General features: G+C 44.8%; 1 protein-coding gene across 5 annotated transcripts in view; it reads left to right on the top strand.

Moving 5' to 3' along the window:
- The window catches only part of Fnip2 (folliculin interacting protein 2), a 116,911-nt gene that overhangs the window by 24,115 nt on the left and 75,253 nt on the right, over nt 1-17,543 (top strand). The window contains exon 1 of one of the 5 annotated variants that reach the window (XM_042279176.2): nt 8,899-9,698. The exons of 3 other annotated variants lie outside the window; for them this stretch is intronic. In XM_042279176.2, the coding sequence (XP_042135110.1) occupies nt 9,523-9,698 (176 nt within the window). In that variant the 5' untranslated portion in view covers nt 8,899-9,522. Of the gene's footprint in view, nt 1-8,898; nt 9,699-17,543 lie in introns of those variants that run through there. One more of the 5 variants, XM_006981089.4, reaches the window with a different exon arrangement.

The raw sequence follows: 17,543 nt of genomic DNA, 5'->3' as shown, positions 1-17,543 counted from the left end.
GGTCTGTCTCCCTGATGATCCAGCATGGTGAAAACTAGAGCTGTGGTTAGAGCATGTGAACTGATACTTCTCAGTACATTGTCTTATGACCCTGGCCATATATAGAGCTCTGCGGTGCATGCTCAGTAATGAACTGCACGTTGCAAAGTATCGGTGGAGAAGTTGATTGTGCTTCAGCTTTGCATCCAAATAAAAGAGAAGTGGGGCTTCTCTAGCATTCTCTTTTTGGTGCTTTTCCAAACATATTTTCCCCAAGTGGTAAGATTCTGATAAGAATAATGGTAGTGCTGGCCATGGCGTCACATACCTGTACTCCGAGCACTTGAGAGGTGGAGGCATAAGATAAGGATCAGAAATTCAGAGTCATCCTTGGCTAAATAGAACATTTGAGGCCAGCCTGGGCTCAGGTTCTACAGTTGCTCTCCAGGATACTGTGTACTTGTAACTGTGTGCCCTGCTCACATGATTTTCAGGAAATGAGAGACCTGTGAATGATTCCGGACATGATGGCCTCAACCCAACAAGAGCTCAGCTTCCAACTTTGTAAACAGGACTGGACTATTGATGTCTTTGCTAAGGTCCAAATGCTGGTGGCAGCCTGCAGACATCAGAGTTAAACTTTAAAAGTTATGTAATATTTGTTGCTAATGTTTTCTCATGGTTGATAATTTCTCTCTATGTGTATGAGTGTCTTGTTCAAATGTATGTCTGTGCACCATGTGTGTTCCTGGTGCCTTCGAAGGGCAGAAAGAGGACACTGAACCCCCGAAACTGGTTGTGAGCCTCCGTATGGGTCCTCTGCAGGAGCAAGTGCTCTTCTTAACCACTAAGCTGTCTCTTTAGTCTCCTAACATAGTCTTAAAATAAGTATGGCTGTTGTTAATTTTACCCAAACAGAGGAATAGGTTGCAAGAATCATACATAAGGAAGAAAGACTGTAGTTTGAAGTCTCTGATTCTGGACCTCAAAGGAAGAACAAAAAAAACAAAAACAAAAACAAAAACAAAACAACCCCCATGAAAATCTATCTTAGTGCTTGCAGAGAGGGTCAGTTATTTTTCTCAGACAGTGCCTCTTGGGTACGGTGACACTGCACTCTTGGGACAACCTCTTACCAGCTTCCCCTTGGTGCCTTTTTTATGATAAAGTATGAGAATAAAATAGTTACAGCCACAGCTTTATGACAGCTCTTCTCAGAGCTGCTGTTCCATGTGTTAGACTGGGAGAGGCCGCAGCCTTCTCTCAGCTTTTCTCAGTCCTGTTTTATCAGCAGACAGGCACTTCCTCAGATAACCCTGGAAGAGCTTGCTTTCTCTTGCTTTCTTTTTCTTAAGTAATGTAAATAGTTTAAAAATTTCCCGAGATAGTGAGACGGTTCAAAGGGTAAAGGTAGTTGCCACCAAGCCCGAGGACCTAGCTTGATCCCTGGAACCCACATAGTGGAAGGAGAGAACCAGCTCCTGCAAGTTGACCCCTGACCTTCACACACACACACACACACACACACACACACACACACACACACACACTCACACTCACACTTGGAGGCACACACACAATAATTATAATTCAACAGTTTTTTCCCCCTCATGTGTTGTATTGCTGCTTAGTATTAAAGTCTCCAAATGAAAGGAATTCTGGAGTTTTGTTTTTAGCTGCATCTCTACACTGTTGGCTGACTTAAATAATATTAATGGTAGCAGTTATGGTGAAGGATAAAACAGTGTGAATACTATTGTGCCCTTAACAGGGCAAGTGCTTTTTAAATGCTTACTTATGGTTTTTCTTCTCAGCTGTCCGTGGAATTGTATTGGCTCGGGTTAATTCCTGTGCACTAAAGCCTGCAGAATCAAGAAATCAAGGAATCATTTCTGGCAAAAAAAAAATGTTTTCAAAGTTGTTTTATCTATTTGTAAATAATAAGTACATATTACTGGAGAAATAGAGAATAAGAAGAAAAAGAAAAGTAGCACCAGTCTGGCTCCTTCAAGACGTTCTGATATTTACGTCTACTTTAGTAAGAATACGCGCAATATCAAAGTGTGCATACAGCTTTGAGTCTTGCTCTTTTTATTTAGTGTTGTAGAAGAGGTTTTCTGTGTCCCAGGTTGCTGTGAAGACACACTAGTCTTTTAGTTACTGAGTGGCTTTGATGGCTGCTCTGCAGAGTATGGGGATGGGGGTAGAAAGGGACAACAGAGCAGCTTTTCTGTTGGCTCTTTGAGACAGGGTCTTTGTAGGTAGCTGTGTGGCCCAGGCTGTCCTTGAATTCACTGTATAGGCTAAACTGCCATTGAGCTCATTATGTAGCTCAGTCTGGACTTGAACTTACAATCTTCTTTCCTTAGCCCTCAGAATGCTAGGATGCTAGGCATATACCATCAAACATAGCTTCAGAAACCATAGGTTATCATGGATTTTCATGTAGCTTAAAAAAAAACAAAACACGAACTCTGTGATGGGGAAATGACCCCGGAACTTGACAGTGCTAAGCAGGAGTTTATTATAGGTGTGCTTAAAACTAGAAAAACAAAAAACAAACCCTTAAGTATGCCTGTTTGAAGTCAAAGTGGTAAACCCAGGTGATTGTTAGTGTACATTTAAGCTAACTTTGTTTGCAGTGGGGTGGAGAGAGAAGAGGGGCGCGTGGGAAGGAGGAGAGGGAGACAGAGAATACGAAGAAGAATATCCTGCTGAAGAGCCAGGGAGCCTGCACCCCAGCCACCCCCTGAATGCCAAGCCGGGCAAGTCCAGTGGCAGCACAGCAGGCATCCCATGGGGATGTTGACGTGGGAGCAGGGCAGGGTTCATGGCAAGGTGTCTGGCAAGAGACTTAGTCACCCACAGAGCATATGACTGGGCCGCCTTGTCCTCAGTGCTAGATTAGAATCCAAACAAGAGGCCAAGGGTTCAAGGTGGTAGAAAAAGGATTTGACTCGGTGCGGTGGTAGCCAGTGGTGTGCACAGATGGTCACGCCCAGGTGGGTATCTCTCGACAGAGCAGTGTGAGGGTGCCTAATGCTCACTCAAGAGCAAGGGTGCCTGTATTTAAGTCAGGGCCCAGCCTCTGATGGACTGATTCATTACAAGCTTTGGGTCAATTCTTCCCTCCCTTCCCTTCCCTCTCCCCCCTCCCCCCTTCCTTCCTTCCCTCTGCCTCTCATTCATTTCTTCCTTCCCTCCTTCATTTCTTCCTCCCTCAGCTCCCCTTCCTTCCCTTCCATCCCTTTCTCTGTTCCCTTCTGTCCTCTCCCAGTTTCTGCCCCTTTCTTGCCCTTCTCTCTTGCCCACCTCCACCCTCTCTTCTCCCGTCTTATCCTTTCATGGTGCTGGAAACTTCGAGATGCAGATTCCAGGCAAGTGAGCTAGCCCTAGTTCCAAGCCACACACTCTGTACTCAGTGCAATTTTAATTTTTTGAAGCACGATCTCAGTGAGCTGCCTAGGGCTGGCCTTGAGCCCACTACCTAGAACAGGCACGCCGTAAACTTGTCATCCTCCTGCCTTAGTCTCTTGGGTAGCTGTGACTACAGGTGTGCATGACCATGTCCAGCTCTTCTTTCACTTTTCTCTGTTTGGTCTCCCCACCCATTAAAAGATGACCTTGCCACCACCCACTTCCTGTGATTAGTAAGAGAAACCCAGAGAACAATTCCTGGCATGCAGAATAAGCACTCAATGAATCTAGCTAGCCATTATCTGTGGAGTCCAACTGAATTTGTGTATATTCCAAGTTTCCTGACTGTCAAGCTTGTCTGACGGATTGAGATGGTATTGGATGTGTTGTGCCCCAGACGGGCAGGGTATTTTTTTTTTTTTTTTAAATTTCATACTGAACTTGGGTTGTATGGATGGGCTGCCGTCGAGTCGTTAGGCTCCACCGACCACCTCTGATCGCGTTTCTGACCAGCTCCGTTCCAGTCCTGGATCCGTCTCCGAAGCCCTTTTCCTAAAGCACGCTGTAACAAAAGTTCTTACCCTTCCTGTCCGCAGTCCACTTGCTGTGATCAACTGTGACACCTTGCTCTCTCCTCTCTCTCTTTCTCCTCCTCTCTCTGTCTCTCTCTGGCCCATGCTGGCCTCAGACTTCATATGTAACTGAGAATGACCTTGAACTTTTGACCCTCCTCCTGTTCTCACTCTGGAGAGCTGGGATTACAGGCCTGGGCCTTGAGTGTTGGGTTTTGTTCTAGAGACAGAGTCTAATGTAACTCAAGTATGATACCTCTAGCCTCATACGTACTTGCTATGTAGCCAAGGATGACCTTGAACTGTGTGTGTGCACGCGTGCACACGCACGTGCATTCTGAGGCCAGAGTTCAGCTTCAGATGTCTTTCTCAATCACTTTGCACCATATTTTCTGAGGTAAGTGTCTGCCGCTGAACACAGTTTCCTTATTCACTAGACTGGCTGGCCAGCAAGGCGCGGGGACCGGCCTGTCTATTTGCTCAGTGTTGAGACCCCAGGCATGCCTGCAGTGCCTGGCGCTTAGGAGGGCGCTAAGGGTGGAGCTCAACAAGCACTTACTGACCGAGCCATCTACAGCCCACGGCCTTGACTTTCTGACCTTCCTGCCCCTCGCCTCTCAAATGCTGGAATTGTAGATGTGTGCGGCCACACCCGACATTCCTTTTTAAGATCTCAATACACTTCATTCTGAATTATAATACATAGACAACTACTTTGCGTTTTCCTTGCTCAGTGCTCACATCTCCGATACTGAGATGGGGACAGAGCACCTTTTAATGCCTTGGTGTCTGCTTTGGACACCATATTTTGAAATCTCACGGCTCTGCCATCAGTTGCTCAGGGGATGGAAAAGGCGTCCCTAGAAGAGAGGGAATGATAGAATGATAGAATGATAGAATGATAGAATGATAGAATAAATAACACTGTGTCCTGTGGCTTTGTTTGTTGGTTTCTCATGAAGATGATGTGAATTGGCAAAGGACTGTTTAAATAGATTTATTAGATATGAATACTTGGCAGGGGCTGAGCCAGGTTTTAGTTTTTCTTCTTCTTTTTAAATGTTTATTTTAACTCATCTGTATGGGTTTTTGTCTGCATACCACATGTGTGCCTTTCAGAAGAGGGTGTCAAAGCCCCTGGCACTGGAGTTACAGAGGGCCGTGAGCCATTATGTGGGTGCTGGGAATTGAACTTGGGTCCTCTGCAAGAACAGCAAGTACTCTTAGCCCCTGAGCCATCTCTCCAGCCCCTTTTCTCTTTTCTAACGCATTTCTTCATTGTGGCTTTTGAGTTGGGTTTTCATGATGTTCTGTGAGCACTGCTTCTCCTTAAACAGTGTAAGGTTCAAGAGCCCCCCAAATGCACCAGTACTTAACTTGCAACTTTTCTGCCTTTAATTCTCCTAACTCTACAGCTGGCGAGGGAAACTCACCTTCCTCTGCTGTTTAGTCTTAGAGTGGAGGTGACCCTGTAGCAGTGTACTGAGTGGTTTGGGAGAGGAGTCTGCATCACAACAGGAAACGGCGTTGTGGGCGATTAGAGGTTCTTACCACAGGCGGTGGACTGGGCAGGCCCACGAAGTACATTTGCCATCTAAGTGGTAGCAATGTTGCTTGCTGTTCATTGATAGAAACTTGCAGCTCTTGAAGGACCATTTCAGTGCCTAGGGTTTGTGAGCGGAAACAGTAAAACAGCAGCTTAAACAACTGAGAGGCTGGGACTGTGTTCAGGGGTAGAATGCTCGTCTAGCATTTGTGAGGTCCTGGTTTCAAACCTCCCACCCAAAACTTGAACCTGTAGTCCATTTCTTTTAGGTGTTGTGGTGCGCTTCTTGGTACGCACCTCCGTCCTCTCTGGCCCTGCTCCTAACATCTCCCGAAGTTTGCTGTGCTAGGGCCTGGCCAGTGGTGGCGGCAGAGGCCCTGGGCAGGGTACTGAGCTGGAACTGGGCTGTGGGTCTGTTCAGTGACTGCAGACGAATTCCTAAAGTGGAGCTCTAGATGACTGTCTGTTTCTAGTGTGTAGATGAGCTTCGTGAGGAAGGTAGAGAAGTCCACCGGGAGTAGGGCTACAGGTGGAGTTGACGATAATTGTAATAATATGCGTGTTTTTAGTGTTTCAGAATAGGCTACCCAGCACGGCCATGTGCCACAGCGTGAGTACCCGCGTAAGTGGATGACTCCATTTCAGGAGAAAGGTGATTTTACAAACAGCAGCGTAGGGCTCAGAAGATCTCAATATACCTTTTCTTAGCTCTGTCTACCCTGCGAGCGCTCTCATGTCTCAGGAAAACGGTTGTAGTGATACAGTTGTTTTCCATTTACTGCAGGAATTTGAAGATTCTTATTTAATTGTAAGGCAATTTGGGGTAGAAAAGAGGCTTCCGATGTAAGTATGACAGTGTGGTTTTGTATATTACTTACTTTATATTATATCATGCTTTATCAGATTTTGGACTGTAGAATTAAAGATTAAGGAACATTGTAACAGAGGAAATGTCACTTTCACATTTTTGCAAGTTTCGATGTCCTTTCTCATAATACATGATGTGAGTCACATTGATTGGAATGACCACAAGATCTCAAAGCCTCTGCGGGAACTTGGCTGTAGTAGGGGGAGGATATATGTACATTGTAGTACTGAAGCCCCCATCTCCTGGGACTTGACATCAGACTGCCACAGAAATAGACTGCTGCAGGTGGATTTGTGTCAGAGCTTTAATGCAAATATGGAGTGCTTATGAAGCCAATCAGAAGCGTCTACAGGGCATCCACTTGTAAAAAATAAAAATTTTCCCTGTGGTCCAAAGAATAACAAGACCTACTTTTTAATATGCTAAGAGTTTATGATCTATTTAGCATCCTTACACACATGTATTATAGGAAAATAAGCATGCAGTAGGCATTAAAAGTGTGCTTAAAGTTATTATAGAAGAACTCAGAGAACAAAGAATCAGGAAGATTCCCCTGGGGAAGGTACCATTTCTATTTAAGGAAGTGATTCTCAGGTGTGCGGTTCCTTCCTCGTGTTAGTTTCTGTTTAAGAGAATCTCGTCCAAATGCAGTCAGACCCTTATTTCATCCACATGTCATTTGTAAGCCTATCTTTATCTGTTATTCTTTTTTTTTTTTTTTTTGGTTTTTCGAGACAGGGTTTCTCTGTGTAGCTTTGCGCCTTTCCTGGAACTCACTTGGTAGCCCAGGCTGGCCTCAAACTCACAGAGATCCGCCTGGCTCTGCCTCCCGAGTGCTGGGATTAAAGGCGTGCGCCACCACCGCCTGGCTTATCTGTTATTCTTGTTTTAAATTATTATATATACTACTTGGGTAAGGGGTAAAATATGCATATCTATGACGTTCTCTGGAATTACTTTGAAAAGAATCACTTTTGTGGCTAAACTACTAAGTTATGTGTATAATAGATACTGAGAATTTCATGACAGAGCTGTGGGTATAATTCTGGTAGAATACTTGCTTAGCATGTGTAGAGACCCTGGGTTCTTTTTATGATCTTTCCTTAGATCCTAGGTAAATATCTGATAGAGACTGAAGGTGTGTGCGTGTGTGCGTGCGTGCGTTTTGCCCCAGTTTCTCAGTGTAATTCTACCTGTCCTGGAACTCACTGTATAGCCCAGGCTGGCCTCGAACTCACAGAGATCCACCTGCCTCTGCCTCCTGAGTGCCATGATTAAAGGTGTGCGCCACCACCGCCAGCTGTGATAATGAAGTTTTAAGCCTTTTTTTTTTCCTTTAAGATAGGGTCTCACGTATCTTAGGGTTGGTCTCAGACTCCTCTACTTACCCAGTGCTGAGATTTGATGTGGTTTTCCTTCCCAATTGATGTGCTGCTGGATATTAAATGTCAGGCCTCAGGCATGCTAGACAAGTACTCTACCAGATAACCCCCCAAAATCTTTTATGAAAAAAAAAAGTGAGGTGTATTCCCCTAGCACTTCTGCTTCTACAAATCAGGATTTGTGCCCTTTTTTGGGGGAAAGTATTTTCCTATCAGTCTTGTGCCTGCCTTCTCATTTCCCGGTAAGTTTAGTCTAAAGATCAGATGTCTGGGAGACACGGACTTGGTATTTAGTAGACCATTTGCGCCCCCAAGATGCTCTGTCCCCTGAACTGGAACTCGCTTCATAATATTTGGATATTCTCTGTTGAAAAGAGAACGTTATTTTAGATAGTTTGAAGGAAAAAAGAACCCATGACCAGATTGTGGCCCTGAGGTAAAGCTTAAGCCCCTTCCTGGAAAAATGAATTCATTTTCTCCTAATCTGGGCCTATCTTGATACCATCAGTTTAAGCAATGGCCACAGAGAAGACACGTTGTCTTCCCTGTGTGTTGCAATCTGGATTGCTTGGGGGGAATCTTTGTAGGAGAGCTTCCTGTCTCGTGCAACCTGTGAAGCGTTTTAAGGCAACCGAGGCCTATGCCCGGCATTAGTTTTCTTGCATCAGTGGAGTGAAATGTGACTGCTTGTATCAAGATACATTTTAAGACTGTGACCACAGAGCCATCCAAGGGTTCGCCAGATCTTAGGGACAGAGCCAGTGGTATTTTCTTCAGCCAGTTTCCAGGAAAAAGGAATTTATGTCACCTGTGTAGTTGCTTTCTTCTCTAGACTTGATCTGGGTTTGGGGGACCTGTGGATTTTATCCTGAAAGGAGAACATTTTCTCCCTTGGACCACAGACTCAAATTTATCTCCTAACATTCTCATACCCAGGTGAGCAATGTTGATGTCAGAAGCCAGAACTGTTGTGGTGTTCTGGTAATTGAGACTTTCTCGGCTTGACTGTGCCCAGGAATTAAGTGCAAATGAGGAGGATTTTTCTTATAAGTGGTCTCTTGTTATCATTACCCCCCCACCCCACCCCCACTCATATGATGGCAAGAGCATGCCCTGCTCTGCTTCCCGTCCCACTCAAGTCTCCTTCCATATATCAAGTTCTACATTCCGGCCGTCGCGGGTAGCCACCCTTCACTGTCGATGGCTAGTTTCGCAAGGTTGTGGAGCAGGGACTGTCAGCTGATACTTACTCACATGAGAACCATTAAGGGAGTGGCGGTGGCCAATGTCAGAGCAACCTTGCAGCTGAAGGTTTGCCCAGAGCCACATGAGCTGGGCTCTCGTGACTAGCAGAGGGAGGGCTGCATACGCTCAGCTCGGGATGCAGATAGTGTGAGTCAGTGCAAGCTGCAGGGCCTGTTGTGAACACTAGAGTATAGGCTTAGGAAAGGTGGGGAGAGAGCTGTGCTTGTCGGTTTTACTACCCGTTTACTGAGAGCAGATCTTACAATGGAGTGGATACCTCTGCTTCTAGAAGTCGTCCTGGACTTCATTTTACATAATGAATGAACTTTTTTTTTTTAAGCTTCTAAAAGAGGAAGTTAGTAGTATCTTGTCTCACGTGCTGTGTAGGGAGTGAAATGATCTTTACACCGGAGCTGTTGCAGACTATCCCTCGGATGAGGAAGGAACTTCAGGAGTGCTCTAGTCCACACTGATGGTCAGGATCCACTGAAGAGCATCTATGCCTCTTGGGAGATGTGCGGTGGTACAGCAAAAGCTACAAACTGGCCAGCGGGCCAGCAGGAGTCAGCCAGATGTGTGATTGATGCCACTTCTGGTGCCGGGAGGATTTTCAAGACACTCGTATGTGCAAAGATTCCAAAATGTGCCAGAGGAGGAAGGGACCCGAGTCCCGCAGTGCACGACCACAGGTTTGAAAGTTTAGTTCTGTTTCCGTCCGGGAAATAACTAACTTCAGTTGGCCTCTGAGAAGTTGCATTGATTTGAATTGTGTTTGCAAGGATGCTTTGCGTAGGAGAAATGTGGTTGTTGGTTTGTAGAAACAAGTCCTTTCCTCTGTAGAAGAGATGTAGGCGCAGGTATCCTATTGCCTGTTAGGGCTCTGTTACCATCTTACCTTAAGTTTTTCTTGCCTCTGCTGAAGCCACCTTCTAAGGAAATGGTTGTGGCCTTGTCTGGAACCCTGGGTGATACTGCTTGCACTTGGAAGGTCAGAGTTAAAGCTCTGAGCACCAGAGCACACAAAGGAAGGGACAAGGACTGGAGTTCCACTCGGTGGCTGGCCAGGTATGTGCGTGCTGAGGCTGGGTGCCAAGGGAGAAGCCAGTTTTGCTCTGACTAATGCCTTTCATGAGAAGGATGTGTCGTGACCAACCAACTTTCGTAGTGAGTTTATAAGGGGTAGGTACAGTTGGACCTGTTCTACTTACATTCTTTCTGGTTACTTCGTATACTTCGTTTCTTGATTGATGATTGATTCATATGTAAGGGTGTTTTGCCCGCATGTGTGTCTGAGGACTTCTTACATTCCCGGTGCCCATGAAGGCCAGAGGAGGACATCAGATCCTCTGGAACTGCGATTACAGGTGATTGTGACCGGTGAGTCACTGTGCTGGTGTTGGGAATTAAACCCGGGTCCTTTGGAAGAGCAGCCAGTGCTCTTAACCACTGAGCCATCTCACCAGCCCCTTTATCTACTTTGGAAAAAGTAATTTCTCTAGTAGTAGAACTTAATTGAAACACTGTGTAAGATTTTACTGTGTATCAAAAAAAGACAAAAGGAAGAAAAGAAATGCGAACTGTTTGAAAACTGCATTTCATCCCACAATCTGTTGAAAGTGGAAGGTGAAGCTCCAGTTCCTGTGATTAATATAGAAAGTAAGTTTCTAAATTGACTTAGGAATTTTAATTGACAATTTCTTGGGCTGGAGTGAAGACTCAGTGCTTAATAGTACTGGCTGCTCTTGCAGAGGACCTGGGTTTGGTTTCCAGCACCCACATAATGGCTTACAACTAACTGTCTCTTAACTCCAGTTCCAGAGGACCCAACATCCTCTTCTGCATCCTTCTGGCCGCCATATGAACATGGTGCACATAAATACCCCCAGGCCCACATAAAATAAAACAATAAAATCTTTACAAAAAAATAAAATTTCTCAAAATCATCAGGCTTCACGAAATGTTTATCTTGTATAAACTGTTATATATATTACATATATATTATCCTGTATAAAATGTTTTATATATATGTGTGTGTGTGTGTGTGTGTGTGTGTGTGTGTGTGTGTGTGTGTGTATAGCTAAAAGAAAACAAGATACAATTTTAGACAGGTCTTACTGTATGGCCCAGGCTAGGCTCAACTGGAGTGTTCTACCACACCCAACTAGCATATAGTTTCTGTCATGCAAAAATCTTCGTCTTAGTACAACTTAATAAAATGGTAAGTCTCCTACTACAGGATAAAAAGCTCACTGGAGAGTAGGAGTGGACATTTGACAAGTGTGCCTAACATGCTGTCTGCTCAGTGGAAGGAACCTGTTCACAGAGCAACAGGTAGTGAATAGTGGGGAACGTTAGACAGCTGTGAGGATGTCACTTTCTTTTGTTTTTGTTTGTTTGTTTGGTTTTTTGAGACAGGGTTTCTCTGTGTAGCTTTGCGCCTTTCCTGGAACTCACTCTGTAGCCCAGGCTGGCCTTGAACTCACAGAGATCCGCCTGCCTCTGCCTTCCGATTGGGTGCTGGGCTTAAGGGCGTGCACCACCACCGCCCGGCTTCTTCTGTGTTCTTATCTGCTGCTTCTCAAGAAAGAAGAGTTGAGCTGTCGGGGAATAGTTGGAGCTAAGCTTCTGGAGTCAAGCCATATTGGGCTGTGGCTTTCTGAGTCCCCCTCCTCTGCTAAGCTGTAGGGTAGGCTCGAATTGCTTTAAAAAGTCTTCCCTGGAGGTTCTAAACTGCAGCATTAGCACCTCTGTCTTCTATATATTTGTTCTACGATTCCAAATCCCTAAGTTGTTACTTGGGGTGGCCATCCACATAAAATAACAATAACTTGTGGCGGAGTGGTGTGGCAGCGGCAGCGGTGGCAGCAGCAGCCGCAGCAGCAGCAGCGGTGCCGCCGACGCCTTTAATCCCAGCACGAGGAAGGCAGAGGTAGGCGGATCTCTGTGAGTTCGAGGCCAGCCTGGCCTACAGAGAGAGATCCAGAACAGGCACCAAAACTACACAGAGAAACCCTGTCTTGAAAAACCCGAATAAATAAATAATAATAACTTGTATCATGCCAATTTCTTTTGAAATTGCAAAAACAAACAAACAAAAAACTGCCAGTGCTTTTCAAACTTATGATAAATTTGCTGTTTTGATATGATTTTAATAGTTTTTACTACTGCTTTAAATACAGTAGAACACTTTGCGACCTGTATTTCCCCCCTGTATTTTAACTTAGATTTTCATTCCTAGTGCTGAAAGGTTTGAAGGTCTATCTTTTGTCTTTGAGTTTTGTGCAGTGATGACTTTCATGGTTAAAAACGTAAATGTATTTAGGACTATCTAGCTGGACTCAGCTGATCCCTTCCCCCCTCCCCTTTTTAGCTGATCCCTCCCCCCCCCCTTTTTTTTCCCCTTTGGTAATATCTGGAGGAGTGTCATAATCAGGAGCCAATTGAATATATCTCTCTCCACTGATCTGACTTTGGTCACATCAGTGTTAAGCTGCTTTAGTCTGTTTGATTTGGCCCTTGTTGACCCTGACATCCACAGTGAGCACAAATGTGGCACTTAGTGGCTCAGTGGCCAAGTTTGTTTCTTCCAGGGGCAGTTTGGGCAGCCTCCAGAACACAAGTGTCTTGGCCCTCTGGGAAGACGTGTGTGTGTTTGAAATTCATTGGAATTCATTTCAGGTCAGACCGGTTGCCTCATCCACTCTCTTCCCCTTCCTACAATCTTAAAAATGCATGTGTGGGCTGGTCAGATGGCTCAGCAGATAGAGGTGTCACTGTGGATCATCCTGCCAGCCTGAGCTCCTTCTGTAGCAGTCTCATAGTGGAAGGAGAGCCCTGACTCCCACAGATTGTCCTCCGACTTCAAATGGGTACCGTGGTGTGTGTGTGTGTGTGTGTGTGTGTGTGTGTGTGTGTGTGTGTGTGTGTGTGTGTGTGTACACGCACGTGTGCTGGTTTCCAGAATTTTAGAGCCCTGGCTAACCCCAAAGGTACTTGTAAATTATTGACGGGAGCTTGCACAGTTGGGATCTGGCCCCGAACTGCTCACTGGTTTCTGTTTGCCCAAGTCATGTGGCAGTCAGAGAGACATCCAGCCCCCTTCTTGTTCTTGTGCACCTCAAGGCAGTGGTTCCAGGCCGTGTTTGAGCATATGGATAAGCCAAGGCTTTTTATTTCTTTATTTTTCCAGTGATATGAAAAGGGAAAAGTCCAGTAAGTACAGTAGACGACACGCGGTATGCATAGGTGGCATCGGCCCAGTGCAGACAACAGCTCCGTGCAGAAAGGTGCACTTTGGAGTCTCACTGTGGTTCACAGTAGAAATTGTCCTCTGTAGCTTCACTTCCATATTCCTTTGTTTCCAAATGACGAACAGTTCATGGAATTCCAGAATCGGTATCAATGAAAGTCTGTATTTTAAATGATTTGCCAATAAAGAATTCCTCCCCAAAACTCAATTGAAATCTGGTGAATTTGCAGCATAGTGGATATGTGGTACGGTTTTCAAATAGTTGTTTCTAACCTCCTTCTTAAAATGTAGATTGTAGCAAAGCTGATTTTTGATTTTTCATATTTTCCTGAAAAATCAGACAAGGCTATATAGAATTGTTCCTGCGGAATTTGGGAATGTTTGCCAGCTCTCTGTAAGAAACAGGAAAAGTTGGCCTCGCCTTGTCATTGGAGTGGAGAGGAACCGAAATCAACACTTCAGAGTCAATTGCGCTTTGCAGTTTCAGATCTGCAAGTTTGAGTTCAGAAGAAATGGTCCCATACAGGATGGGGGCTGGGAGGAACTGAGGTGGACTGGTGCTGAGCATGGTCACGCCCGGGTCCATCCCCAGCACCCAGAACGGACCACACTAGGATCCTAGGATCGGCAGCATGGAGGCGGGGAGGAGTCAGGGTATGAAGGCCATTTTAAAAGAAAAATCCACAGACTGTCGGAAGTTACCCTTGAGTGAACTCAGTCCTGGGGATAAGTGGACTATGGCATCGAGGATAGTAAGTAGGGGATGCAAGACCAGTCCCAGATTTAAAGACAGACTACTAAGGTGGCGAACTGCAGAGTTCCGATGACTTTCGTAAAAGGCCATTAAAAGAAACGGTACGTGTGGGCTGCAGGCGTGGGAAGTGTTTTTCATTGTGTTCTGCACATGGAAGCTGTGAAAACCATTCTCCTAAATAGGAAATGTGTCTGTTGGACAGGTTGAATGAAGTGTGCCTAGGGAAAACAAAACAGAATACAAGCAAACAAATGCAAACCCCAGCCGGAGAGCAGGCAGGCAGCTGGTCGTCTCGTGTTTATGACAAGTTTTACCAACCTGCTGGATGTGACTCTTTCCATGTTAAACGTGTCCCAAGTCCTGTCCTTCATGCATTCCTTCCCTTCTCACTGTTTTATATGCAATAAGGAATTTTCTCTTACTGAGGGATAGGCAATTCCCAGTGGCTGGTGAGTCTGACTTGGGGATGGAATCTGAGACTAAGTTTATGACTGAAGGAATGCTGTGGTGATTTTGTACTACCACAGTTTGAAGAACTTTTCGTCTTTTCTGGGACACATCCATTACTAAGCAAGAATCAGAGCAGGGCAGATACAGGGGTTTTTATAAAAGCAGACAACTGACAGAACACCTCTGTCTGGGTCTTATTTTGATAAGCATTGATGACCACCGGCTGAAACACTTGTTAGTCATCATATGTAATCCAGTCCGGAGTGACGGCGTCCTAGACAGAAAACGTGGCTACTTCATCACTGCAGCCTGCAGCTCAGCCATTGGGCAGCTGCTGAAGCATTTCTGCTCCGTTTCCTGTGCTGAGCTTGGGTGCCTGCCTGCCGGACTGGACTGCTCCCCACTTCCTGGCTCTCCTGCTGTGAGTTAGGCTCTGGTTTAGTCTGTCCTATTGTTACATTATTAACAAAAGCGGGTTGAGTGCCGAACAGCGAGCAACAAGTTCCGATGGTGACCTGCTTCTGAGTGTAAAGGAACTCCAAAGCCACACTCAACCACAGGGCAGGGCAAAACTGAGCAGAACGTACAGAGTTCCAGTGAAGAGCCTTCCTCACATGGTGGTGCATTTTATAATGGCACATTGTCACCCAGAATGTGTAATTTGTATCTGGGTTCACTCTTCATGTTATATATTGTTTTGACAGATGAGATTTATAGAGGAGTTTCAGCACCCTAGAAATCAACTTTATCTGTATAGTCAGTCTTCTAAATTGCAGCAATCTTTTTCAGATTGTCATTTGGTTAGAATCTAATCTTTTGAGATTGATTCTTTCACTCAGCAATATCCATTTAAAGTTAATCCATGTCTATTCATGCCTTGGTAGCTCATTTCTTTTTAGTTCCGAATCATCTGTTGGTGGTTTTCTTACCCAACGAACAACTTGGTTGCTTCCGAGCATTTGAAGTTTGTCAGCGACGCTGCTGTAAACATCTGTGGGCAGAGTTTTGCATGTGCGTTTCATCTCGTTTGGTTACATAGCAAGAAGCTCAGTTGCTGCCTGCCTCGTAAGAGAATATTGTGTTCCCGTTGGTAAGCAAATGCTAGGCTGTCTTCCAGAGTGACTCTACCTCTAGCCGTGCATGAGAACCAGCATTTGGATGCTCTGTGTTCTACATTTTGCTTACTCTAATAGATACATAGTTGACCCCTCGCTGTTGTTCTGATTCGCATTTTTCTGGGTTTTCCCTTTGTTTTGTTTTGAGACAATGTTTTACATATTGCCCTGGCTGACCTGGGAGCTCACTTCATATCCCTGGTTAAGTTCAAGACTACCTTGAACTTGTAGTGATCTTCTGGTCTCTGAGCCACCATGCCTGGCTATAATTGGCACTGCTCTAATGGCTTATGATGTGGACCATTTTTTTCTTGCTACCTGTATCCTTGTGAGGTGCCTAATCAAATCTCCTGTCTATTCTTGAAATCATGCTTTATTTTAAAAAAGTTAGTTTTTTCTATTGATCTTATTTTATGTGTGTAAGTGTTTGTCTGCATTTATATATGTGCACTGTGTGCATGCCTGGTGCCTAGCAACTGGAGTTACAGATAGTTGTTGAATCACCACGTACTGAGAACAGAACTCAGATTCTCCGCAAGACCAAGTGTTCCTAACCACTGAGAAATCTCCAGCCCCCTGCTTTCTCCTTTGCTTTCTTTTCTTTTTCTTTCTTTCTTTTTTTTTTTTTTTTTTGAGTCAGAGTCTATGTAGTCGTGGTTGGCGTAGAACTCTATGCAGACCAGACTGGCTTTGAATTCAGAGATCTACCTGCTTCTTCCTCCCAAGCACTGAGATTTAAGACGTGAGCTATCATGTCCCTCCCATGCTTGATTTTTTTTTTTTTGGTTTTCCAAGACAGGGTTTCTCTGAGCTTTGCAGCTTTCCTGGAACTCGGTCTGTAGACCAGGCTGGCCTCAAACTCAGAGATCCGCCTGCCTCTGCCTCCCAAGTGCTGGGATTAAAGGCATGCGACACCACCGCCTGGCGATTTTTTTAAATCAACTTTTAAGGCCTTTTTATTTTGGATAACAATTTTTTATTAAATATATCTTTTGCAAATGTTTTCTTTGCCCAGCCTGTGACTTGTCTTCTTATTCACTTGGCAGTATTTGATAGAACAGTAGTTTTAAATTTTATTGAGTTTGTCTTACCAGTGATTTGTTGTTGTAAAATATTAAGATACATTACATTTGTTTATGCTGTGGAACATTTGTTTAATGATGCAAAGATGTGTTGCATTCTTTTATGTTTATTTTTTAAACTGTGAAGCTGTATTACTTTGCCTGTCTAAAATACCTAATGGTCTAATAAAGAGCTGAATGGCTAATAGCCAGGCAGGAGGAAGGATAGGCGGGGCTGGCAGGCAGGGAGAATATATAGAAATCTGGGAGGAAAAGAAGAAAGCAAGAGAACAAGAAGAGGAGGATGCTAGGAGCCAGCCACCCAGTAAGAGTGAAAGTAAGATTACAGAAGAAAGAAAAGGGAAAAGCCCAGAGGCAAAAGATAGATGGGATCATTTAAGAAAAGCTGGCAGGAAACAAGCCAACCTAAGGCCAGGCATTTATAATTAAGAATAAGCCTCGCCGGGCGGTGGTGGCGCACGCCTTTAATCCCAGCACTCGGGAGGCAGAGCTAGGCGGATCTCTGTGAGTTCGAGGCCAGCCTGGGCTACCAAGTGAGCTCCAGGAAAGGCGCAAAGCTACGCAGAGAAACCCTGTCTCGAAAAACCAAAAAAAAAAAAAAAAAAAAAAAAAAAAAGAATAAGCCTCAGTATGTGATTTATTTATTTGGGAGCTGGGTGGTAGGCCCCCAAAAGAGCAAGGACAACCAACAACAATTTGTTTTGTGGACCCTGTCTATGATGTTGTATGTAAAAACTATTGCCCATGCCCTAAAGTCCTCTATTCTCTCTTGTAGGTGTGCTTTGTTTTATTTGTTTGTTTGCTTGTTTTTGAGGCAAGAGTTTCAGTCTCGTCAGTCCCCGGATCTTACTGCTGCCCTACACTCAGTGACACCCCCTCCCCCT

This window comes from Peromyscus maniculatus, chromosome 6 (assembly GCF_049852395.1).
Source record: "Peromyscus maniculatus bairdii isolate BWxNUB_F1_BW_parent chromosome 6, HU_Pman_BW_mat_3.1, whole genome shotgun sequence".
Classification (NCBI taxonomy): domain Eukaryota; kingdom Metazoa; phylum Chordata; class Mammalia; order Rodentia; family Cricetidae; genus Peromyscus; species Peromyscus maniculatus.
The sequence above is the reverse complement of the archived record's forward strand: the minus strand, read 5'-3'. Positions and strand labels throughout refer to the sequence as shown.